General features: G+C 35.9%; 1 protein-coding gene across 3 annotated transcripts in view; it reads right to left on the bottom strand.

Moving 5' to 3' along the window:
* Window positions 1–3,285: 3,285 nt before the first annotated feature.
* LOC128219917 (filamin-A-like) overlaps window positions 3,286–26,907 on the bottom strand; it is a 60,459-nt gene continuing 36,837 nt past the window's right edge. For all 3 annotated transcript variants that reach the window (XM_052928089.1, XM_052928088.1, XM_052928090.1), the window contains 19 exons: window positions 25,829–25,930; window positions 25,246–25,365; window positions 23,063–23,139; window positions 22,679–22,784; window positions 21,418–21,561; window positions 20,934–21,059; window positions 20,200–20,346; window positions 19,714–19,818; window positions 18,359–18,494; window positions 17,859–17,997; window positions 17,062–17,191; window positions 16,622–16,855; window positions 15,899–15,997; window positions 13,209–13,305; window positions 11,964–12,154; window positions 8,535–8,687; window positions 7,897–8,064; window positions 7,290–7,482; window positions 3,286–6,276 (listed from right to left, as the gene is read on the bottom strand). In XM_052928089.1, coding sequence (XP_052784049.1) covers window positions 6,201–6,276; window positions 7,290–7,482; window positions 7,897–8,064; window positions 8,535–8,687; window positions 11,964–12,154; window positions 13,209–13,305; window positions 15,899–15,997; window positions 16,622–16,855; window positions 17,062–17,191; window positions 17,859–17,997; window positions 18,359–18,494; window positions 19,714–19,818; window positions 20,200–20,346; window positions 20,934–21,059; window positions 21,418–21,561; window positions 22,679–22,784; window positions 23,063–23,139; window positions 25,246–25,365; window positions 25,829–25,930 — 2,543 coding nt within the window. In that variant the 3' untranslated portion in view covers window positions 3,286–6,200. The remainder of the gene's footprint in view (window positions 6,277–7,289; window positions 7,483–7,896; window positions 8,065–8,534; window positions 8,688–11,963; window positions 12,155–13,208; window positions 13,306–15,898; window positions 15,998–16,621; window positions 16,856–17,061; window positions 17,192–17,858; window positions 17,998–18,358; window positions 18,495–19,713; window positions 19,819–20,199; window positions 20,347–20,933; window positions 21,060–21,417; window positions 21,562–22,678; window positions 22,785–23,062; window positions 23,140–25,245; window positions 25,366–25,828; window positions 25,931–26,907) is intronic.

The raw sequence follows: 26,907 nt of genomic DNA on the forward strand, positions 1-26,907 counted from the left end.
TATATAGTTTACAACGATTGTGAAGAAAGTTATCATAACTTATACCAAGTCACTCTCGTTGGCACGATGTTGTGGACTAGTGTTGTGGGGGAAACCGGAGTCCCTGGAGAAAAACCAATTGTGTGGTTTGGTGACCACAAACCAAACTCACATGAGCGCAGGCCAGGAATTGAACCCGGGTCGACTTGGTGAGAAGCGAGTGCGCTTTCCACTGCGCCAACCGGTCAACCAGATCTTTATTTACTTTTAGTGAATTATCTAAATCCAAATCAGTTGTTTCAATCATGTTCAGTTTTGATGCATATTCAAGTTTAACCAAATGGATTCTCAATAATATTATTTTTACATCTGAATTGAAATGAAAAACGCTGAAAATGGGGCGTACACAAAATGATAAGACTGAGTAAGATTTAAAGTAATTATGGTATGAAGCATTATGTAAATTCTATGAATAAATTTATTTATGTTAAACTGTTTATTTTATTCTTTAGCAAATCATAATTGCTGAAATCCACATGAGGCCAGGCTGGTGAAAGCTTTGACTAGGGTGATGGTTACGTCCTAAGGGCAACATTGAAATGGGACTCCTAATCGGCTTTACCAAATGCTGAGAAAAATGCAATCATAGGTAAGTTTAAATTGACCAAGTAATCTGTTTGCGAATTGAAAATCCAGAAACCATAACTCTGGGTGCAGTATTTTTTCGGTTATTCCCCTGAAATAATTTTCTTACTGAATTTAAGACGAGCATAACTTGGAAAAGTCTTTAAGGTATTGACTTTAAACTTTATATTCAAAGTGATCTCTTTAAGAGTAGTGATCAAGAACCATAACTCTGGCTGCCATATTTATTAAGTTGTTGCCCTTTGTCAATTTTTATACTTATTTTTGGCCAGAGCATGACTTAAAAAGTCTGAGGTATTTACTTCAATTTTCATATACAGATATTTCATTAAGCAGTCCATAGACACCAAAAGATTGACTGTTGTATTTAATTAGTAATAAATACTATTAAAGCTGCACTCTCACAGTTTTACCGTTTTTACAACTTTTTTTAATTTTTGTCTTGGAAAGAGCAAATGTTGTCGTCAATATCTGCCAACCAATGATAAAAGATTGCTGACAAAAGATCAGATCGCCGATGTTCATATCTCTATTCGAAAATTAATGTTTTATGGCTTAAACCGGTTTAAGAAAAATGCATAAAACATTAATTTTTGATCTTAAATATATAAATCTGCGATCTAAATTTTTGTCAGCAGTCTTATATAACTTGTGTCCATGCATTTTTGCAAAAATTGGCTCGTTCCAAGACAAAAAATTAAAAAGGTGTCAAAACGTTCAATCTGTGAGAGTGCAGCTTTAAGTTTATTTTCATACTCATTTTTGTTAGGGGCATAAGTATAGAAGTCTGAGGTAATGCCTCCAAGATTATTAAACAGATAGATCTCATTTAGAGAAGTGCAGTGAACAAGAAACATAACTCTGGCTGTAGAATTTGAGTTATTTTGACTTTTTTATAATCTTACCCACGGTTAAAAAAAGTAATATTTGGGCTCTTTTGGAATTTCCATGGTCTCTTGTCTGTCCTTCCTGTGTTTGTTTGGACTGTATATTTTACATTTATGGTCAGGTTTTGATTTTGTTTGGAAGAAGTGACCACCATAGCACGAGAAAGTGTAGTACACCAGACCCAAGTCCTTACCTTCAAAATCAATCAGAGCAGAATTATAGACACTTGAGTGTGTTGGGGTATTCATCACATTCAGTGATAGCTCTTTTCGGAAAAGGCAAGTGATTGTCATAGTCTTGGTATTGTTTATGACGGCTGTTATGGTACATATTTTGCTAAAGGCAATATGGACATGTGTAGTAATGCCTTGTGGAATAGTAAATAGCAGACATAATCATAATTTGTTGTTTGTTTCATGCCAACTTCTTTGTACGTTTGAGTGGCACTTGACAAAATGACTAGTAATTTTAGGGGTTGGGTCTGACCATGAGATGACCCCAGTTGAATTTAGGGTTCATGGCGTCAACGTTCAAGGTCACATTGACCTTGAAAACCAAAAGCTTGTCTTTGTGATAACTAATGCTTGTACCTATCATCCTCAAAACTGACATTTAGGCTGGGGTTTACCTGTAGATGTATTTTGAGGTCAAAGGGCAAGGTCACAACTCATTAAGGTCATTAAAATGTATGGCATTTTACTTATTTCCAGCTGCTACATGTTTATCTGGGGTGGGGGTTAATAGTTTTACAAACATCTCTTGTTAATTAGTCATTTATGAGCATTGTCATATATATTATTTGTGTTCAATAATATGTCATTTCAGATGTCATCTCAAAAATGTTCAGCACCCCAGTTGCCATGGAAAAAGAAAAGATACGTGCAGCCCTGTGTAGGCTGAGGGTCATGTACAAATAAGACCAAATAAGACCATACTTTTGAGAGACATGATGCTTTGTGTAAATCAGTTCTAACTATATTTTAAGAGACTGCTGTATTATTTGTATGTTAAAATATCAATTTTATCATTTCACAAACTTCCTTATTTTGTTGTTGTTTTTAAGTAAATATACTTACTTGTACTATATTTTTAAAACATCACTGTATTGCTGTTTACTTTGAAAAAATAATGTTTATTTAGTTTTTGGTTTTATGATGTTTTTATTGTATGCTATATGTAGATATTGGTTGTAAGTGCTAGTTTCTTATCACAAAATATTTCATATAATATGTACATTTTTCTGAATCAACTGCTCAAAAATTATAGTAAACATTTCAAGAAGGCATTACTTTTTGTGTGTTTTTTTGCCCAACCAATATGATTTTTTTTTCAGTCAAATTTAAAGACACGCTTTTAGCCAACAAAACCAACTTATTCATAAAAACCCGCTTATTTAAGAAAAGTATGGGGTTTTTTATTCCTAAAAACTCGACTTTTGCTTATTTTTTGCTCACTTTCACATTAAGCGGGTATAGGTGGGTTTTAAAACTCACTTCTAAAAATAAAGTGGGTTTTTATGTGTTTACACTCATGTTTTGCTCGCCTTTAGCCCACAACAAAACCAACTTACTGGTAAGTGGGTTTTAGTGGGTAAAAAAACTCGCTTATTTGATAAAAGTGGATTTTTATGGCAATAAACTCGCCTTTTGCTCACTTTTAAGAGGTCGCAGTTATACAAGTTTAACTCAAATAGGGCAGGTGCCAATAAAACCATTTCTCACAATTCTCTACTTCTGTTGTTAAATGACGGTTTCTAGTGCAGAAAAAGAGCAATTAAGCAGATATATAATTTATTACATAAATCTATTTTTCTTGGACAAAACTAATAACAGCGCGTTTTGATACTAGTATTGTACACACCATATAAAATATGAGTATTGCTTAACTTATAAGTATTCTATCAATACATACGTTAAATATCCTATACATATTATAATATATTGCAATCACAAAAAAAGTATATTGTATTGGCAAGTTTCTTCAAATGGAAGCTTAAATGCATTAAGAAACATGATAACTAAACTATCCTTTACAAATAATATGATTCTTGTATTTTGCAGTGACGCGAATCAGACTTTAGTCAGTGATTCTGTAAGTCAGATATCTGATTTATGAACTAGAAAAAAACGGTTTTACAAATTTCAGCTTTTGGTTGGTGAAATATGGGGATATGGAAACCTAAACATGTAAGAAAGAGTCCGAAAAATTAGTTAGTCATGTGAATATTGTTTTGGTTTTCTGGTCAATGTTCCTGAAATGCAGGCTTTTTCGCTAGTTTGATTAAAAATAATAAATAAATTACTTTTTTAAACACTATGTTACATTTTATATTGGTTGGAAAGCTTGGTTTATCAATCCGGTCACTGAAAACACTCAAATTCTAGGGATAACTTAACAAGATATTGACATACACAGCTGTACATTCGATTCATTGACAATTTGATTCTTTGAATTACATCAGTCTCAATGATTCAAACAATCTCCGTTCAAATAACAATGTTACAGGGTAATAATTGTTTATAAATGACGTGCCAGAAATAGGTGAAGGTAACGAAATGGTTGGAAATTAATTATAAAAGCTCATAAAAAGCTAAAGCATATGAATATACATTAATAATCAAACAATTACATCCAAAATTACATTAAAATATATAAATGCAGGTTACATTGCAAAATACATCGTTACTTTCAAATGTCGATCTATATCGAATCACATTAGAAGGAAATAAAAGCACCTTCATATTACTAAATGTTGTGCTTTTGTTATGCTTGTATGCTTATACACATATGGTACATTTCTTTAACATAAAATAATATAGATATTACTACCAAAAAGAGCCGTAAACAGTGTTTTAAGCAGCGTATACCTTAATAACACGTTATACCTTTTAACAGCTATTCTAATTAAAGTCACAATAAATTATGACGTCATCATGTACGTCATATTTACTATCACATATTTACCCACTCATACCTCAAAACATAAAACAACAAAATTATTTAAGATAAACTTTGGGTGCTTTCGAACGAATTGGTTATATGCTAGGCTTCATTTTTTTACCGATTATCCTACACGACATATTCGTTATGTACGTATAAATATTTCAGGGACAACTATTTTGGCTAAAATGTTATTTTTCTCAAAACAAAATCATAACAAAATCGAGGCAAAAGCCTCGCTCGAGTCCATTTTCACAGTCATCAATGTATAAAAGAATTTCCTTGGAATAATCATATGCGATATGAAAAAAGCTCATAAACTGGACACGAAACTGAATAAAATGAATTACAATGTATACCTACCTACAAGTACTATTACTTTTACAATTGAACACATACATAATTTAAGTTTAAATATAAAAATATACAAGCAACACACACTGAGGCAGACTCGATATAACATTAGCACCATAAAACAAATAAAATACATGGTTTGATAACAATAAAAGCTTTATACATAATCGTTATCATATATTTGCTCTTGTTTATAAAATATTTTTAAAGACTAGCAAATATTTCAGCATTTATAAAGATATCAAAATAATTATGCAAATATTTAAAAATGGTTATTCCGTTTATCATATTAGGTAGTCTTTCATCGAATTTAAGTCTAACATGAACATATTTTGACAGCTTAGGATACTTTCCTGCTTTTAGGAATATTTAGAATAATATATGTTATTTAGAATGGTAGGTCTTCAAAACAGTAATCATGAAATCTCAATCATGAAATCCCTGACATGAAAAGCAAAACATGAAATCGGAAAAATGAAATCTCAAACATGAATTCCCAAACATGAATTCCCAAAAATGGAATTCCAAACATGCAATCGCTTACATGAAATTCCAAATATAAAATCAAAGCAAAAAAAACTTACATGAAATCCCAAACATGAAATCCCAAACATGAAATCCCAAACATGAAATCCATCCCAATCATGAAATCCCAAACATGGAATCATAAACATGAAAAACTGTTAGTTCCGATTTGAAATATTTGTTAAATTGTAATTACCAACTTTAACAATCACAATAATAAAGATAAGTCAAATTTTACCTTAATCTTTATTTATATTACCACTATTGTGACGAAAGTTACGTTAATGTCTGCTGGAAACAGAAGTACCCGGACAAAACCAATTTGTCCGGCTTGGTGCCCACCAACCCAAACTCCGATAAAATCGAACCTGGGACACATTCACTCCTAAAACTGCAGTTGTAGTGTCGGCTGTGATGAACAAATTGTTTGCAATGAAATATGCAATTTAATGCTAAAATCATGTATAACCAGTGTATGTTAACATCCCCCATATAAGAAATATATAACTATAATGGTTAAATACGAAATAACTGTCCATTACTAGTTCCCACTCGTTACACACTCTTTACTGGAATCATTTACGACAAGTATTTGTGGATCAAGGTCATAAGACCAGAAAGCAGCCCAATTGTGAGAGGGAGGTTACAAAGCACAATGTACACAAACCCGGATGACGTAGTACACAAAAAGAAGTCCTAACGTGTACACGTACTTGTTCAAATATTGTTTCGTAACCTCTCTTATACTTCAAATACATTTCCGATGGACTATATTCTTGAAAAACTACTTCAAGTGGAACTACTTTCTTTTAGAAATATTTCTGGTGTAATTACTTTCTGGAGGAACTACTTTTGTTGGACTAATTTCTTCAGTACATGATGCTGTTTTGAGTGGTGTTTGGTGATGAAAGCTTCCCTGAGCTTCGGGCGGAAGAAGTTTGGGACCTGGAAAGTGCAAAAATATAGGATAAGGCTATGTAAAAATCATTTAAACATCATCTAAGCAGGTTGCCAACTTCAAGTTCCTACGATTTTAATTTTACCAAATTACGTTTTGTGCGCATATACTATGTACGAGGTATATCTCATCATTGCAAGATGGACATCTTAATGCTTATTCTAAATATCTGTATTTACTTCCCTATTTCTTTGGTTAGCAGTCTACTGTAATGACATTTAACTCAATCATTGCAGATTATAAGTATCTTCCATGGCCGAGAGTGTAAGGTAGGTTCATACCGACCCGAGCGTAGGGTGTTTTGCGGAAACGAGGTTTACCCTGCGCGAGGGTCGGGATGAACCTATCTTATACGAGCGGCTATGGCAGATGCCTTTTCTCCCACCTCAGTTAAACAAACTTAAGTAAAAATGTTTTTTGCTGGAACTCTTTTTTGCTTAGTGAAAATAATTGCGTATGGATATGTAATAGCACGTGGTTGTCATGGATATACGCGCAGTGATCCAGTTAATGTTAATAGTCAAATCGGTCTTTTTAAATAGTTCTAAGGAGAATGAAGCATTATTTCTTGAATGGTGCCTGAAAACTGTTTTATGGTGACATTTGAAGCGAGAAATAATTAATTAGCGTTCTAAATATTACCATAAAACAAGATTTCCTTGATGCTACTGACGACAGTCTTCAACAAGGGAGGTAATTACAATGTGGTAAAAGGAGTTCCATACGGGCATTTTATCTTCGCCCGTGGGCAAGATAAGAATATCTAGCATGGTTAAATTATTGGATCTACTTATCTGAGGTGGGAGAAATGTCTATCCCAAAGCTTGCCGGAAATGGCCGAGTAATAAAGATTGTCATTCATTGATGGCCGAAACATTTATTTCTGGCAATGGTTTTACTCTATTGTTTTGCACACAAACTTACTTCAGATGATACCAAAATATAACAGGAACACCTAGTGGCGTGTAAAATATGCATAATGTACAAACACCCAACTTACCTATCAACCTTGTTTTCATACTCGAGGAGATCCATCTCAGAGGCGGCGACGACCACGCGGTATGGACTTCCGCTCACGTGCTTGCCGGACCACTGCACGTTGATGGTGTAGACGCCAGGCTCAAGGGGATGGTACAGACAATGGAACAGCTTGTCCTTCTGGCTTGCTCGCTTCATTTCCACATGGAATGCTCCTTGATAAGATAAGATAATTGTAAGGTAATATATTGCTGATATAATACAATAATAAAAAGAAGAAGATGTCTTTCTAAACACGGTTTGTTTTTGGCTTGTCGTTGTAGTTTTTATGTTATTGTTAGTATGTAGTATTTCGGACAATTCCATTCGTTCGTATTAAACATATTGATTTCCAACGTTTTGCGTAACAAATATATGTGCATGCATTTTCAAAGTTAATTTTCTTGTACATACGCATTATACGCATTATTATGATTGATTATGTAATGTTATATATCTATATCACCTTATGTCGTAGAGGTGAGTTGAGTTACGCCTATTTGTAATGTAATCTACGTTAGACGTGTAATCAATGGTGTTCGTTTTTATTTTCTGAACGAGGCTCACACAGAAATTTTATCCCAGCTCACCTTTAAGTCCCATGACGCTGACGTGCAGCTCCCCGCCACCGGCGCCAGTGGCATCAGCGTAGAAGTGACCCTGGTAGTCGGGGAATACTCCGTTCTCCAATCCCGGGCCCCACACCTTCACATTTCCGGTCATAACTTTCCCCTTTATCTCGATGGCGTACGGACTTCCTGTTGGGCGATGAAGACATCAATATATAGATATAAAAGGCCAAACAAGACTTTGCCAAACTCGTGATAGAAATATATTCCCTGCTAGGATATTTCTAATATTTCGTTGAGATTATCTGTCTACAACAAAGGTGTAGTTCCAGGAGATTAGTAATAAAGCATAACCGGAATGAATATGATGAAAATTTATGTCAACGACGAAAGCGATAACTATAACAAAAACAAAAAGAACACCTCACATGATAAGATAAGGGCAACGTCTGACGCAAGAGAGTACCACTTCTCTTGTTTAACTATGAAACAAGCACTCGGATGACGGTACGGAAAGAGTTTCAGGACAAATGGCAATAAACAAACAATGATACCGAAATGTTGCATTTTATCGAGAAGAAGATTAAAAAAATCTGGAAGGAGGCAGTGCACCTTGTGGGGACGTTTCAAGAAGAGATTCTTAGAGAAAGAAATATTACCAAAAACATGTTGTTTGTTGAGTCGAATGTTGAGGATGTGTTTCCCTAGCTTCTGGGGGCGGACACGCAGCCGGTACGTGCCGTCGTAGTTGTCCGTGAGATGCACGGGAACATCGTGCCCTTCAGGGTCCTTACAATCGATGGTCAGCTCGCCTGGAAGGTTGGAGTGGAGATTATTAGTATGTGTAGTCACATTAGGTCATCGTTTCAGACAAGACTTATTAATGAAAGTTTCTTAGCCGGTATTCATAAAACAATTTCTTAAGTCAAATATCTCACTAATAATTTGATATGATAACTTTATACCCCCCCCCCCCTCCTCACAATTGTCTTTATTATGAATTTGAAAATTTAAATACTCAAGTTGAGAAATGACTGAATATGTTTTATGCAAACCTAGCCATTTATCGAATAAATCTTTTATAAATAAATATATTACTTAAAATCATATTGTGCTGCAGTTTTTTTCCTTTGTCTCAAAGAGTGACATCTTACTAATAAAATGTAGTAATGTACTATTTTTATTTCAACCAAAAATAGTTTTTTACTGAATGATAATTAAATTTCATTTTGGGAATCAAATTTAAAATGTTGCCCGTACTATTACCAAATCAGGTGGCTGATTCCAATGTGTGTATTGTAAATATGTGTAAATATTGTGTTTGTCCTCATTGGCCGTATGGCTTATTAGGTTTAAAATAAACCTACTTCTATCTCTTATTTACGGTGGAACAGAGGTGACATGTGCATGTTTTTATTTATCACCTGATCACGACATAATTAGCCAATCAGAATACACTTTAATATGCATGTATGTTCGCGTTGACTAGAGTAGCCCACAGTGGTTAAAAATATACCAACAATTCCGCTTCGAACGTTACAATGTCTTATCTTATCAGGTTATCAGGTACCTCTTACATGACATATTAAATGTACAATTTATGTTATTAACTTGTATTAAGAGTTCCGTCTAGTCGAGACTGCATTCGAATAAAAAAAGTACCATTATTTTGAACTAACGTTGTTAATTACCTCGCCTTTTTGAAACTAATACATGTCTACAAGTATTCTATTATGCCCGATAAAAGATACAAAACCAAGGGCTTGACTGATGCCCATATTATGTACATGCCGATATGAAAATAATTGGTACAATTAACTCATGCGCATGACATATAACAACATAACATGCTGCCATGCAGCTTTTCCTAATACAACGAAACACTCCAATCAATCCCAATCAGCTACTGAAGATGTACTGAATCAAGATGCTACATTCCATGCAGATTTCTTCAAGACAAGAATAAGAAACATGCAATACTGATTTGAGGTACACCACATCAATTCTAGTGTTGATGATGGTGATGAAAAATGTAAACAATACAGTCGAATCCCGGTGGCTCGAAATCGCTTGGCTCGAATTCATCGTTGGCTCGAACTGGATGTTGAGGACCGATTTTTTTTTTTTAGAAATTGAAGGTAAGCTTTTCCGCATTGCTCAAAACTTCAACGACTAGAGATATTTTCGCCATCTACCTGGGAGTTCGAGCCAACGGGGTCGACTGTCAATAGGAGAGAAATTGCCTTGTGCCAAATGTATTTAACACATGCACAAGAGAGGGGGGAATTTTAGACAGTACTGAAATTTAGTTCAACCAAAAGGTTAATACGGTCTAAAAGTTGCATGTGGAAATGGCATGTTCGAACAAAATAGAAAGTACAGCGTCTATACTTTTGTATGTGGCAACAATTGAGTTATGTAGTTTGTTAGGCCGAGCTTGGTCAGTTCCACTGTGAAACCGGCTATGGTCAATTCGGCATAATATAGCTCAGCGCTGGCCAATCGAGAGCTCGATTGGCATCACGTGTTCTAACAAACCAATAAAAACATACCATGTATGAGACTAATTTTTTTAACTTGAAAGTTAAGGATAAAACACATATGACGATTGGAAGGAGATTATTCGGAGCGGCCTGAATGGAAAAAATGTTGTTAAGTATTGAAACGTAAGTGGGCACACATCGACATTTACCACATGCTGTAAACACCCGGATGTCCACTTTACGCTTCCATAGTTTAGGATTGTGGGACAGAACTATTCTACATATACACGATACCAAACGTATACGGTATGGTGGTAATGATGTTGACAATATTTACCATTGTTGTCTGCAAACGAAGAAAACGAAGCAGTGATGGATGGTGAAATCTGGCTAATGTTTTGATATATTTTAGGTCACAACACACACAATGTCTTAAAGAAATACACCGTACCTTTCACAGAAATATCATACTTTTACGAATGTACATGTTCTAGTTCATGCATATGTATGTAACACATTTATGTAATACTAAAATATAGTAATATAAAATTTACGTGAGACCAGACAATTATACGTTTCGCAATCAAAAAATACCCTATTCTGTTTAAGGTGCAAATATTACACTCTGGTTGGATTGAAATAACATAAGTATCTAGTTCCAAATACACGTGTGCATGGGAAATCCAGACCATATTCTTGAATCGAATACTACACACTTTTTTTGGAAACCCGCTATAGTAGTACGTTTGTTGTACGATACTATGTTATATATCGGTGCCTTAATGATAAAAGTCGGATATCACATGAAGAGCCTAGCTTATTGCGTACTTTGAGGGAGGGTTGGGGTGGGTATGAGTATAAAAAAGAAGAACAGTGCATGCTTTGATACAATCGTTATCTCTATAAACTTCAATGATAGGTCTGCAAATATGCATCATATTTCCACATAAAACATATCAATGGACTGTCATATCAATCGGAAAATCGAAATTATTGCACCAATATGGCCAAGTAAAGAATATGGTGCTAATATGGGAAATAAAAGAATATGGCGCATACATAGCCAATCAAAAGATATGGTGCGAATTATGGTCAATATAACAATAGGTCTCGAAATGGTCAATATAAAAGCAAGGCTCAAAACCAGCCAATAAAACAAATGACCAATTCCTATGGCCCTAAAATGGTAAACCAAATACTATGGCGCCAACATGGTCAATTCAAGAATATGGCGTGCATAGTTTGTGCAGTCTACTTTAATAGGGGAAAGTCCTAATATTGTACGGTATAGTTGTCTGATCGAAACGTAAGACTTACTTTGCGTAACCTTGCGATCCGCTAAGTTTATAATATCAGAAAGAAAAAACAAATTGAAAATGCTCGTCCTTAATTTTCATAATCGTAAACTAATAATTAGTGTGATAGCTAATAACTAGTTCTTTGTCTAACGTATCTTATTGCGTGGTTATGAATACATGTATTTTAGTGAATCTGTAAGTATATATTAAATGAAAGAAACCTATGAAACCATCGTAACACCATGTATGTTTTTGTTATGTTTCAAATTAACAAAAAGAAATTGTAAAATACATTCAGTTATCTTACCATGTCCAGCCTCGCGCGGATCTATTTTTAGATCAATCTCTCTTCCAATGACGCCTGCTTTAAGGTCACCGGTGAGAGGGGTGACGCCCACCTTTTCAGGGTATACGGGTTTCTTCACGTCTATCTTGAAGGGACAACACTTCAGGGGCTTTCCGTTCCATTTGATGTCCAATAAATAGGCTCCAGGTACCCTGTATAAAGTTATTTTGATTGCACCATGTACACTTTTGATAAGCTTTCCATAGCAGTCGATTGTATACAAGTGGTTAGGCCTTCTATAAGTGACCCCCCCCCCACCCAAAAAAAAAAAAAAAAAAAAAAAAAAAAAACAACAAAAAAACACCTTGTATTTGTACAAAACCTCTGTTAATTGATCTTAATCTTATTGCCTAACTGGCTTATCATATCTCCAATCTGAGTATCCTGTTGTGCACATTTCGATGTTTTATTATTAAATTGGACCCTATTAAATGGCCCTGAGCCAATAAACGAATACACAGGAAATTGGCCCCTACTGTGACTCCAGTGTGCAATCAGCAGGAGATGCACAGCAGGGGATTATCATGCCAAACATTCCTTAAACTAGGCCTTAAAGCTATCCATACTTTATCTTTTGGCTAATTTTAATATCAAAGCAATTTGATTGGTCAACAGGAAGAATTGGATAAATATTGACCATTCAATAAACATTTTGCATTACTTTGACAAAACCAAAGGAATAACCGGGGTTATACAATAAGATGCAAGCTATATTTTGACTACATTGCACATTCAAATGACTTGATTGGTTAAAAGTTAATACTGACCAATCAAGAAACAGTTTGGCTTATTATGACCAATCCAAAGAAATAACCATTTTTAACAACTGGCTGCAGGTTACCGTTCGGTTAGTTTACATATGCATATGAATGTGATTGGTAAATAGTAATTACTGGATAAACATTGACCTACCATTTAACATGTTGGATAACTTTGACCAAACCAAGGAGTTTACCAGTTTTATACGACTGGCTTTATTAAACATTTGGGTAGATAGCCAATGAACGGTATTTCTAAATTCCTAAAATGTTGTCATTAACAACAAAAAACAACAAAAATCAGTTTATTTTAAATAGTCACTTTTATGCGAATAGTCAAATTACAAAAGTCCATATTCGGCATTCAAAACATGAGAACCATTCATGAATGTTAATAAAGTGTTGTTCCTAAATAACGTTCAAAATTGAAATCAAACCATTAAAATACCTGGGTATATAGGTACATCTGTACTGTTTTGGGCCCGTGGGTTCTATCTGTACCGGGGGCTCTGATCGGATGCTGTGTACGCGGGCTTCTGGCTCGCCTGAAGAATGCATACGAATTAGTGGTTTTGATATAATTTATTTAAAGCTGCACTCCCACCGATTGAAATTTTCGACAACTTTTTTATTTTTTTGTCTTGGAACAAGACCATTTTTGCGAAAATGCATGGAAACCAATTTATATAAGACTGCTGACCAAAGAAAAATAATAGATTTTTATATTTCAGTTCATAATTTGATGTTTTATGCGTTTTTCTTAAACCGTTTGTGACGGTTTAAGCCATAAAACATTAATTTTCAAACGGAAATATCATGACAATCTGCGATCTGATCTTTTGTCAGCAATCTTTTATCATTAGTTTGCAAATAATTACGCAAACTTTTGCTCTTTCCAAGACAATAAATAAAAAATGTTGTAAAAACGGTTTATCTGTGAGAGTGCAGCTTTAAAACTGAATTGCCACAGACATGTACTATGTATAACGTCTGACGACATGATAAATGCTATTGAGAATCTAGTTGAGGTATATTTTTTTTCATTCAATAGCTTCTAATTTCGATTTAAATACACATTTTACTAAAGTTTTTCACATGTAAATGATGCAAATTTTACGTATCATTACATCTCTTAGCTATTCTTAAAATGTATACTAGTGGAAAAAAAGAAACCTGAAAACAGTTGATAAGTGTGCGTGTGTGTGTGTGTGTGTGTTTATCCATGTGATTTTACATATCAATTCACGTACCAAATAGAAGGGTATTTTCACATAATATGTGGCAAATATCAGAATAGCTCATGCATATTTTTTTTAATTTCTTATGCTTTAACAGAAACTGTATGTTTGACCAGCAAATTTACTTTTTTCTGCAAGTATATTTTAAGAAACTACTTAATAGTATCTCGACTCATATAAATGTTTTACTAAATATAAATGTATGTCAATAATGGTCTGCTGTTTGCTTATAATTATGAAACTGAAGGATGGAGTGTACATCATTGTAGATTGTAGAAAGTGCACACAATAATTGAGCCGCATCGCGAGATTTTGAGGTTTTGTACAGAATTATTACAAAAAATAATAATTAATGTATAATGCAAAAATATTAGGAATAGTCCAATGTTTTTTATTTCTTTTAAACTTCTTTCCTCAAAGAAATGTCATTTGCGCATCATTTTATTGAAATTTTAAGGCATCTTTAAAACTCATGTTTCCATAGCAACCACAGATTTCAATCCGACTTACATTAACAAGCAATGTTTGATTATTGATACGTTAATGATGTTTGTCGTTTCAATAATGTACTTTCGTAATGACGTCATGTGTGTGACGTATAAGTATTTCAAAATGCTAGAAACATGATTTTTCCTGTAAATTCCTTCGCAATGTTAGAGATTTTGTCCTGAAACTTTCCGACATGTCAATTGATTGAAATACCAAATAAAGAAGTTCAAGCAAATTCAAGTGATGCAGCTCATATGTGAAATGATAGTGTTTCCTGCCTATTTAAGGAATGAGTTGCGGGGTTGATGTCATTATCGGGGTATGAACGCAATTGGGTTGGTCAATGTGTGTGGAGTCCGAAGGACTCCACGCGTACTTTGACCAACCCAATTGCGTTCATATCCCCGATAATGACATCAACCCCGCAATTCATTCCTTATATTTATACCAATAGTTCATTATTTCATTTAAGAATTGGTAAAAAAATTCTTCATTTCATTAAGAAAACCTTTAAGTAATCCGTTCTTACCCATTCTGTAAATAGAACGACCTGACTATAACCGGAAACATTTTTTTTTAAATGACGTCACAATAACGCGGGAAAAGATCAACCACTTGAAATCACTTTAAAACGTAAAATTGAAACACTTCTGGGATCATTATATTGAAAATATAATAAACTAACACTTTAAAAATGTTGATCTATATTTTACGGGACCTGCAGACACAATACAACCAATAACAAGATCAATAGCTTTCATGTATATTGTTATGCAATGAATTACGATCCGAACATATCCGAAGATGTTGCGTTCATCGATTGATGAACGCAATTGCCGAAAGGCAGTTCATTTAAGGAATGGAAGTTGAGGTGTAAATATATCATGTTTTAAAGTTAAAATCCGTGAACTAAATCACACCATCAAAACTACCAGTGAATGAAAATGGCACTCGAAATTTACAAAATCACATCACACCCAAAACAATAACCTTCCAGTTCAAAAACGTCATCATCAAAGACTTCATCGCCAAAAGATGTGTTCATTTCGTTCCCATATCGAAATACTATTTCTATTTTTGGTGTTTCTGGAGAAAAAGTTTCCAATATTAGTTATACATCGAATTTGTCGTTGTTCTGTTTGTTGTTTTTTAAATAAGAATCATTTAACAAAAAACTTAAAGCAACTGCCTATAACGTTCACAATATGTGTTAGCAAAACACCCTAAAATCAAAGTTTTTAAAGGATTTTACTTGCAGTGTTCGATATAATAAGAGACGTAAGAAAAACTAGACTGCATTATTACAACTGTGGTTTGTTCTTATTTCATTAATAATGATAATTTTCACAACCACGTGAACGTCGTTAAAATAGATGAAAATACGAACATCAATAGTGAAAACGCCCCTTACCTGGTCCGGCCTCTCTGCCATCAATCGAAAAATGCGCCGGTTTGTCTAAATCTGCCTCCTTCAATCCTTTTCCACGAAGAAGGACTTTTGGGCTATTTCCTGAATAGAAAAGTAAAATTTTGATAATTAACTTTGAAAAGTCACATCTCTTTTAAAGCTAACTCTCACATATATAGTATTTTGACAATTTTTTTTTTATTTTTTGTCTTTGAAAGAGCAAATTTTGCGACAATATCTGCAAACCAATGATATAAAATTGCTGACAAAAATCAGAATGTAGATTTTCATAGTTCCGTTCGAAAATTAATATCTTATGGCTTAAACCGTTACTAACGGTTTAAGCAAAATGCATAAAACATCAAATTTTAACTTAAATATAAAAGCTGCGATCTATTTTTTGTCAGCTCTCCTATATAACTTGTTTCCTTGGATTTTCGCAAAAATTGACTCGTTCCAAGACAAAAAATAAAAAAAAGTTGTCAAAACGTTCAATCTGTGAGAGTGCAGCTTTAAATTGTCTTCATGATAAAATGTATTGATACTAGATGTTTCTTGCGTTTGTGACAGTATGGTATATGACTTATCACTGAACAAACAGTGTGATATAGATTCCGCGAAAATATGACAGGCTTCCATCTATTTTTAGATCTATTATCTTAGCTATTTTTAGAAATATATCGACGTTTTAACGTACAAATACGAGCCGTTGCAAATACTCGTTACCTTTGCTGCTAGCGACACTGGCCGGGGACTTCTGGGGTTGGGAGTAGATGTAAGTTGGTGAAAGGGAAGGGGACGACCCTTGGGGACTGCTCGTGTACACGTGCAGCTCCCGTGGGGAGGGGTCGTCCACGTGCAGGTACGTAGGACTGGAACGTGGCAGGCGCGTGATCACCACGTCTGGCTCCTTCCGGTTATTATTCCGGTTCCGATAATGTGGCTCAGATTTAGCGGAGTCTGTTGGAAAGGGGAAGTGAACGGGAGATTGTTAGAAAGGGAAATCTAAACACGGCAACCAACAAACAGGGTATTTCTTTAAAAAATGAAGTTACTCTGTGCATGTCCTTATATAATGAAAATTAGTTGAGGGTGACATCGGACAGAACAATATGAACACAATATCAACGGTTCTAGTCCACACGAGGACATTGGGAAGTACTTACGTGTACTTGCAGAGTACACACTTCCGGTGCGTTTTGGCTGCAGGTAGTGGCGGGGCTTATTGGTGTGACTGATGTCTGAGCCGTGACGTTGGACGCGGATCCTGGTCGGCGGGTAGTTCACTGCCGACACCTTAAAGTAAATGGATAATGGGAAATATCAAGGGCATCGCAAATGGATGCAAAAGCTCAAACGTTTTTCTTATATGACCCAGAAGCACTTTCTCGTCTGTTATAAAAGAAGGATTTTTGCGCTGTGTCACTCAAAATCTTGTTGCCAATCGTGATGTGTGTTCAGTGTATTATATCGATATCATAAATTAATGGTGTTTAGAGCCAAAGTGTTCGCGAGGCAACGGTGCCGACAACAGGGATATGTCATGCGAAATATATTTAAATTTGCAAACGAAATAATTCTTTTTAGTTAATACTACACATAATATATAAAAATTGTTCGCTTAAAATTAAAGTTGCAGTTGTTCTGAATGATTGTCACTTTGAATGAAGTACAAAATGATCGGGCAAACAGTTAAAAAATCTGGGGCCCTACTCACTTACATTTTGCGTCTGTCTCAGAAAAGCAAATTCTTTAATGTCATAGATTAACTCTAATGTTTTTGTGTGCACACTTTTAAACATTGAGTTTGCAAAATATAAGGCCAGTTTTACTGTTATTGTTTTACAATACAATGAAGGTTTGCAGTTTGAGTTTCTCAAACTCAGACTCAAGCCATAAGTGAATACAGATCCTGAGTACTTAGATATATGGAACTATCAGGTAGATTTAACATAACACATACCACTCTCGGCTCGTTCTTATTGGGCGCGAGGATGTAGATTTTGCTAGGCGTCGTATCTGGTGAATTGGAGTGTCTGTCAGCCCGCACCCAGTAACCAGCCGGGGGGTCGCCGTATGCGGATTCCTGAACGGGCTGTTTCCTGTTTAATGATGAGGAAATACACATGATAAGCTGTAGTTATCCTGGGTGTGAGTTCTGGGGATTTGTTATAAAAGGGAGTAAATTCATCGTACACTGTATACTATAGTGGGGTTGGTAAACAAATTCCTTCCAGGCCCAACTTTCTTCTTAAGAGTAACGAGCTTAAGAACTTGTCCCATTGCCTATAGTCATGTGCATACAGTAGCTGTTGTTGTGTACAAAGTCAAACTAGAGAATACTAAAGTCATTCACGGCTGTGAAGTGTGTGGGGTCATTATAAGAAGGGGAACTTCTACTTTCGGTTTTGAAGCCCGGTGTGGGCTGAATAACCATGGTGGTGCGGTTGGTGTATAACTCACCTAACGGTGATAGGGGAGTGTGGTTTAACCATGACAGTTGGGTAGTCCGGCTCTTCACGGCCGTAGGTGGCGTAACCGTGGTAGGGGGAGCGGGGAAGCGCGTAGCCGCTCCAGAAGACGTCTATGTAGTGCTTGCCTGAAAGTTATTAAAGACAGTTGGCTAATGTAATGTTATGAGCACATGTATAACAATTACTGTGTTTCAATAAATGTCGTTTTCAGAAATCTGAGCCATCATAATTGCCGTGGTGCATTCGTCTGTCGACCGCGCTTCACTGTGATGAAAATGAAGAAAACATTTTGAGATTTAGTAGTTCCAACGCTATTTAATGGATACATAGATATATAAACTCTTTGCTTCTCGAAGCTTTTTTATTTTGGCGTTAAATAGCCATAGTACATGGGAACGGTGTAGATTACACATTACATCATGAAATCGCCATTTAAGAACGAACTCCAAGAATATAAGCACATGCAGTGAATATGAATGTGTTTAGAGTAGGTTTTGTAAACGTTCCATGTTTCCAGACCATATAAGGGCTTCCCGTCTCACGAAGGTCCCCGTGACGCAACTAATTTCAAATCAGCGTTCCTGCTGCACAGACACACACACACACAACGTAGCCAATGATACTGTGTCTTAAAGACATTTTCTGTGGAATAAAAGGACCTGACAAACAGACGTTCTTTGACATATCGAAAGGCATTCCCGCCTGATGATTTTAAGCTGTTCTTCGATAGCGATTGACCAGATGTCCCAAGAACGAAAATATACGAAGGGAAACGGACACTCACGGACATCAAGTCAAGTAATTTATTTATAAAGTCGGGTTTACAACATATAATAATCTACTCATGGATATTCTCATGAATCAGAGGCATGATAATGATTAATCTAACTCTAGTGAACGAGAATGCTTATAAGGATCATCGACTAGGTTTTGGCATTGCCGGAATCTCTCGAAATGACTCGCGCGAATCACATACTTATTTTAACTTCGTGGAAATATGTACGCGGAAACATTTAACAATGCTTAACGTTAAACGATATACGTAATATTTAACACCGTGACAATGCAAATGACTTATAAACCAAACGAACCTAGAAGCGTCAATAGTTCAGCGGCTCTTTACGCACTTTACCCTTCTCGTAAAACTTTGTTTCGGTGATCAACAGTTCATTTAACTTGGTTCCATATCTTTAAACTAAATTATGACCATTGAACACATAAACACACAGGAACGATAAAGAACACATGCAACGACAATGTTCGTGCTGCTTGAAACACTTTCTACAGCAGCCTTTGAAGGGCGAAAATGAAATAGAGGGTATAGAAGCTACGTCGTATCCCTACCTTCTTCCTTTGGTGTGAATATGAGAGTGTGTTTGCCGTCTCCCCGGGCGTCTATGGTAACGGGCACCTTGTCACTGGGGCCGTGGACGTTACCGGTAAGCTCGCCTGTAAATCAACGTTGATAAATTGGCTATGTACATTTCAGTCCATTAATAGCTTTCAACTACCGGAACTAAAAGTTTTCTTAATATTTATGTTTTCGAGCTACGTTTAGTTAGCGACAGTGAATACCGGATTCTTTGGCGGTAAATGACCATAAAAGAAGTACGCAGTACATGTTGATTGACCATTTAAAACACACATTTTTTTCTTCAAATATATAATTATGTACGTATATAAGTTACATTAATATTTTAAGATAAATAAAATGACTACATGCAATAATCAACATGTTGTGTAACCCGCGGCTTCTTTTAAAGGTGACGGAACATCAGAATTGCGTATAAGTCATGTGATTTAAGTATGTTGCACACATTGCATGCTTACCGGGACCTGCGCCTGAGGCGTCGAATGGAATATGTTTTTCCTTGTTGACCGTTAGAGGTATACGCTCATGGCCGTCCATAAGAGGACCCCAACCGCCGGAAACACGCACCTTAAGCGGGTCTATGATCTTAGGGTGGTAGGGGCTACCTGCAAATGAAAGTTACATTATAATAACCATACGTGTTTTCATTATATAGCATATCACGAGGTTAAATATGCCCTTTATCTTCGCCTGACCTCCATGAGGAAACCAGCACAGGACACTCGTACCCTTACCAGACACCCGTACCCTTACAGGACATTTGTACCCTTACCAGAGACCCTTACCCTTACCGGACACGTTTTTCATCATCAAAGATATATAAGGTTTGAATATATGCAAAGTAAGTAACACTTGTAGGATGACCACGAAAGAGTGATAAGCGCTAACAGAAAGAGACACTTCCATATTAAAATAGTTTAATACTATACCTATTTATTTTGTTTGTTTCAATATACAGTAAAACTGCGGTCGTTCGAACAAGCGGTCGTTCGAGAACCGGCGTTCCCTCGAGGTCGGAGCTTGGTCCCGAACTTTTTTCCTTCTATTTTCATCATAAAACATACCTACGCTGCATCGAAACCTCATTATGCCGAGGAGTCGAGCAATATTCTCGGTCCCAAGTACACAACTCATGTTTCAGTATACATGTATGTATGTTTACGGTGCCCAATGTGCAAGCAGCGCTACTTACTTTGAACGTCCTTGCCGTCAAGTTTAACGTGTATACGATGAATGCCGACCTCTTCAGGGACGTACGTCACCGTGTGAGTGCCGTCAGGATGACGTGTGACGTTGCCGTTTATCGGATAGTGGGGACCTGCAAAAAAATTATCATTTCTATCGAAACATTAGAAACAGTGCTTATACACGATGATAAAACCCAGTTTCAGTTTTAGCTGACTGTATTTACGCCATGCTTTGGTATGTATTATTTCTGCTTAGGATACAGCCTTCATTTTCAGCCAATGAAATGAACTAATTCTCTTAATCTTTAAGAATTTCAACTTTCGCGGGTGTTTAAAGGTCCGGCTACTGCCACTTATCCGACACACACTCGACAGGTCGCGAATTGGTATGCTTCATTATTACTTCATAAGTAAAGAAATGGGTCGACAAGATTTTTGGAATCAATCGGACGACTGCATTGCAACTAGTAATTTTAATGGTGGCCTTACCTTGAATATCTATTGCAATTTGCCCAGGGAATCCCCGAGCATCAATATTAAACTCCGCGGGTTCAGCAACTACTCCCTTTGTAAGGCCTGGCCCCTCAACACTCGGTGACGTCAGTTCGGCTATTTCTTGCAAGAAAGGCGAACCTAAAACAAGAAATGTATTTAAAACACAGGCTACTTAATACTAATTGTATTAAAAAAAATAATGTAAAATAAAGACAAAAAGATTCGTTTTAACAACTTAACTTGTGAAAATGCAATATTGATTTATTTCAGTTCTTTTCTACGATGACTTACATGTACTTTACCAAGGTTTATCGTTCAAAAATGTGTAATGAATCTCCATTCAAAAGTAACATTCCAGTTTTAATCCATATCAAATATACAATCCACTAAAAGCATAAGTTTAAAAATCTATAAGTATTCCATCCGTTTATCGAACATTACTTCATATAAATGTTTACTCAACAAAGAAAGTTTTTAATAACGTTTCTATCCACAATCATATAAAAAAAATCAACTGAGGCAGCTTAACAGATCACTAGAGCATGAGCTTACAATAATAAAATGTTCACAATTATTTCACAGTCTAGATAGCACATTTTATTTATAATCGGTACGGCCACAATATACCCGCGATGTAACATGGAGCACTTCGCTAATGGACGACCATGTGTACAATACAATTATCTACGCTTCGTTTTCAGCCTGAATGGGTTTAAAAGTTTTCAATTTCACAATGACAAAGGTCACATCGAGTATGGGTCGACTGTCATCTGGTCAGCCCATTATCCATGCTATAATGTTACCATATAACATTACCTAAAACATCGCAAAACTAAAATAATCTAGTCTTATGCTATACGCAAACCAATGCATCAGTAAATTAAAGACCATTCCTTCATTGTTCACTTATTGAATTCAGTCATGTTTTCATTTATTCATTCATTGATCGATTGGGATCGATTAAACGATAACCGGTTTAATTGGTTGCTTGATTGATAGATTCGTTCAGTCGTTTATGAATTCATTGATTACTTTTTTATGTATGGATTGATTGATTGTTTGATTGAATGACTGTGTAATGATTTAATTTACAATGATTTGGTTATTTAATTGATTGATTAATTAATATATAGATATATCCGTTCATTCAGAACGTATCCATGCGAATCAATCAATCAATCAATCAATCAATCAATCAATCAATCAATCAAACTATAAATCAACCTACCAATCATTTAAAAAACTGGATCCTTACCCTTGACGAGACGTTTATTGTAGATGATAAAGAGGCGGTATGTCCCTGGGCCCCGGGGTTTAAACACGACCTTGTATAGACCCGGTCGGTCAGGGTCCTCTGAAACCTGTGCGGGATTGAAATACGCATTTGTGAGCTTGTAAATCATGTGTATAATTAAATGACCACAGACGACATAAAATATCTTTCTAGCATTTAGTCAGTATTTCAACAAGTATTAGAAACTAAACTCTCGCCTACACTGCAAGCAGCAGCAGAAGTTATGACGTAACAAGTTTTCAAGATTGATTGATTCACAGTCATGTTGTTGTTGTTGTGTTTATACTCTGGGAATCATTATGTCTATAAAGTAGACGCGTCTAGTTATAACAAATTCCAACTCACATCTGCTGGGAACCTGTGGGCCCCAAACTGAACCTCCGCTTCCAGGTCGCCGCCAGGTGGCGCGTTCGTCACATCCGCTACAATACAGGATGGTAACGTAATAATTACACATTAATTTACAGCTATCAAGTAACTTTTGAGCAACAAAATATTTATAAATACGTGTCATTACATAATGTAAACTATTTCATATGGGATATATACGTTTATTCAACGACGCCATCGGATTTTCTATGGATGTAAGCACAAGTGAATACAGGGAATATCCCTAATTTAAGCTATAGCTGGATATTTAATGCTCGCTAGTTTATGGCACTGGTTTACGGGACCCTTTTTTAACTATCCCATTATTTAGTGTCGAGACGAAAGATCGAACCTGCGACTCACGGGCTGACAGTCCACGTGTCGCCCAAAATACGGATAAACCACTTATTATCATTTTATCAAATATGTGGTTCCCTAAAGATGAGGAAACTAAGCAACCGTAATTAAATCAGATTGTAATGTATAAATACACCATAGGGTTACTATTTCAATATAGACTTTTGATATACAATTCGGATCGGCCAATGTTATTGAAAAAACTTTAACAATGTTCGTTTAGACGCTTAAACAAACTTCTTCCGTTAGGAACTTTATGTATATTTAACGTTACATACTGCAAATTTTAGCAAGATAAATGATTGCTGATTTATTCCATTTTGTGTCTAAGCATTTTCGCCATTTGCCAAAATCCGCTTCATGTTGACGTATTTTGACATTTTCGCCATTACGCCTCGAAAAGGTGAAACCACAAAATGGCAGAAATCAGCCAATATCGAGCTACATTAATGAACGATGATGTAACCTAAAAGTTAAGTTACTCTGAAGAAATATAAGGTAACCATGTCTTGCGGATCGGATCTGGATCATTACCGAAACACTTGTGTACAAGAATGGATTGTAACGGCACCAATAAATCATATTCCTAAGGCAAAATAAAGTTCTTTGTTTCCACTATCATCTCCAAACAAAATAGGGTAGGCAGGTAGGCATTACGTTTTTTTCTGTTTTTTGTTTTGTTTATGGAGAATATAAGTATCTTCCATGGCCGAGAGTGTAAGATAGGTTCATTCCGACCCGAGCGTAGGGTGTTTTGCATAAACGAGGTTTACCGAGTTTCCGCAAAACACGCTGCGCGAGGGTCGGGATGAACCTATCTTATACGAGCGGCTATGGTAGATGCTTTTTCTCCCACCTCAGTTAAACAAAATTAAGTAAAAATGTATTTTGTGCTGGCACTCTTTTGTGCTTAGTGAAAATAACTGCGTATGGATATGCGATAGCACGTGGTTGTCATGGATATGCGCGCAGTGATCAAGTAAATGTTAATAGACAAATCGGTCTTTAAATAGTTCTAAGGAGAATGAAGCATTATTTCTTGAATGGTGCGTGAAAACTGTTTTATGGTGACATTTGAAGCGAGAAATAATTAATTAGCGTTCTAAATATTACCATAAAACAAGATTTCCTTGATGCTACTGACGACAGTCTTCAACAAGGGAGGTAATTACAATGTGGTGACCATTAAAAGGAGTTCCATAAGGGCATTTTATCTTCGCCCGTGGGCAAGATAAGAATATCTAGCATGGTTAAATTATTGGATCTACTTATCTGAGGTGGGAGGAAAAGGATTCTATGACAAAACCGACCTAAATCAGGGTGTATCACTTTTGTAGAAACGTTTATATATAAAATGAATATTTTTTAAAATGTTTACCAAAAAATCACATGCGTTAGGAATTAAATAAAGTAAAGAAGAAAATCCCAACTACGGCAAAACAAACCATGGAGTGTCGGGAAGAAAAAAAAAGGTCGGTCGGTTTAGTGGAAACAAACATATTTTTACTCCTAACTTGTCTGTTACCTCACCAACACACTTATTTATATCACAGAGTTTGTAATTGAGAGTGTGCAGCTTAACCTTAACTTAATTTAATGTCAGGCACATCACTGGCCTTTAACGTTGGCCAGATAAAGGCGTAGGACGTTGCTAAATTAAAGATTACGTAAAAAGGCTGTGAACCTAATTCAAATGTCACTAAACTACCGCGATTCGAAAAAGACGTTTCCGGGATTTAACGTAACCTGTACGATAAGGTTGCATTCGGTGAAATATCTACGTTACTGAAAATTGACGTTACCAATAAAGTGAGGAACGCTGCAAACGGTTCCGTCCTGCATGCTGTATACCCGGACGTCGGCCGTGTCTCCTATGTACAGGTCTATCGGGCCACCCGTCATGTAATCCACCTGCCAGTCACCTGCAAAGTGAATAAAAATAAGTAGGCAGGCAAGGAATAGGCTTTAGAAAAAGAACGAAAGAAAACCCGACCAGGTTTATTAGTCAAATAATAGTCAAATTAGCAAAACCATCGCGTAAATTCACCTAAGCATTAAACATATTATCACAAAATTTGAAATACATAAGAACCCCGTTTGCTCGAACTCGCTTTGATCGAATTCCTCGTTGCCTCGAACTAGATGTTTAGGGCTGATTGTTTTAACTGATTATATGCATTTCCGCTTGGCTCGAACTTTCCAAGGATCGAGTTTTTTTCGCCGGTCCCTGGGAATTTTAGACGACGAGGTTCGACTGTATGTCTTCTTTTTATCTTACAAACTCATGTTGCTGGTAAATACGGTTGGTCTGTTACTGTAACTCAACTGTTGAAAAGTAACTATGAAAAGTAACTACAATTACAATGATTTTCAACAGCAACTCACATGTAGCAGTGATCTTGTAGTGGTCTAGGTGGGGCTTCATATTGGTTGAGAATATGGCCTGTCTATGTAGCTCCTCATCGCCCGGTGTGAAAGAGGCGTCATCTGTATATACAGCAGAAATATGGTGTATGGTGGGTGTCATAACCGACACGTACAGCCTGCATGGAATTAATTTACAAAACTATTTGATATACAACACATGTAGTCTATATGGAGAGTTGGAGTATGGTGTATCGCCACAGTTTGCATGTAAGGAGAATGCTTATGGCTTCAAGCAGCATTCAAAATACTCGACAAAATGATATACACCACTTATGCATGGATAATAAACGTATGGTATTCCATTAAGGCCATAACTGTCAGGTATAGGAAAACAGTTATGGTATGAATAAAATCTAAACGACATTATACTATTCAGCACATGTGTCGTTTGTCGTTTTAGCAAAACGTATTCTGTACCGTGTGGGTCATATCTTTCATGCATAAGGGGTATATGTGGCTTCGTTAAATAATTAACTCAAAAGTGCCTTACAACACATTTGTCATCAGTAAGAAGACACTGAAATTTACCAGCCGGATGTTCACAACGCATGCGTGAACTGCATGAAATACAAGCATGGTGTACCGCGTGGGCCATAATAAATGTTAAGGAAAATGGACATGCCGCATCATGTGGGCTAAAATCGATAACTCGAACAGCAGTGGGAAAATATGTATGTAAATAAAGGAGGCTTTGTCCACATCTATGTAGAATAAGTATTTTACACTGTGTGTGACAAAAGAACACATTTACAAGTACTAGTAAAATGGTATAATACCGTATCAAAAACTAGTTTTAGGTTAGAAATATGCTGTACAATGTGGATGAGCTAAACAATCACAAGAGACTTACATGTGAAATTTATACTTAAATGTTTAGCTTATATATTCGTCAAGTACATGTACAATGATTCACCAAACGACATATACCATACAGAAGTTCAGATTTTCAACTTCAAAGGTTTACAAAAGTAACCCCAAACCTGACAAATAGTTAATAACACGTACGGTCGGTTATATGTATAGTAACAAATGGTTAA

The sequence above is a fragment of the Mya arenaria genome, chromosome 15 (assembly GCF_026914265.1).
Source record: "Mya arenaria isolate MELC-2E11 chromosome 15, ASM2691426v1".
Classification (NCBI taxonomy): domain Eukaryota; kingdom Metazoa; phylum Mollusca; class Bivalvia; order Myida; family Myidae; genus Mya; species Mya arenaria.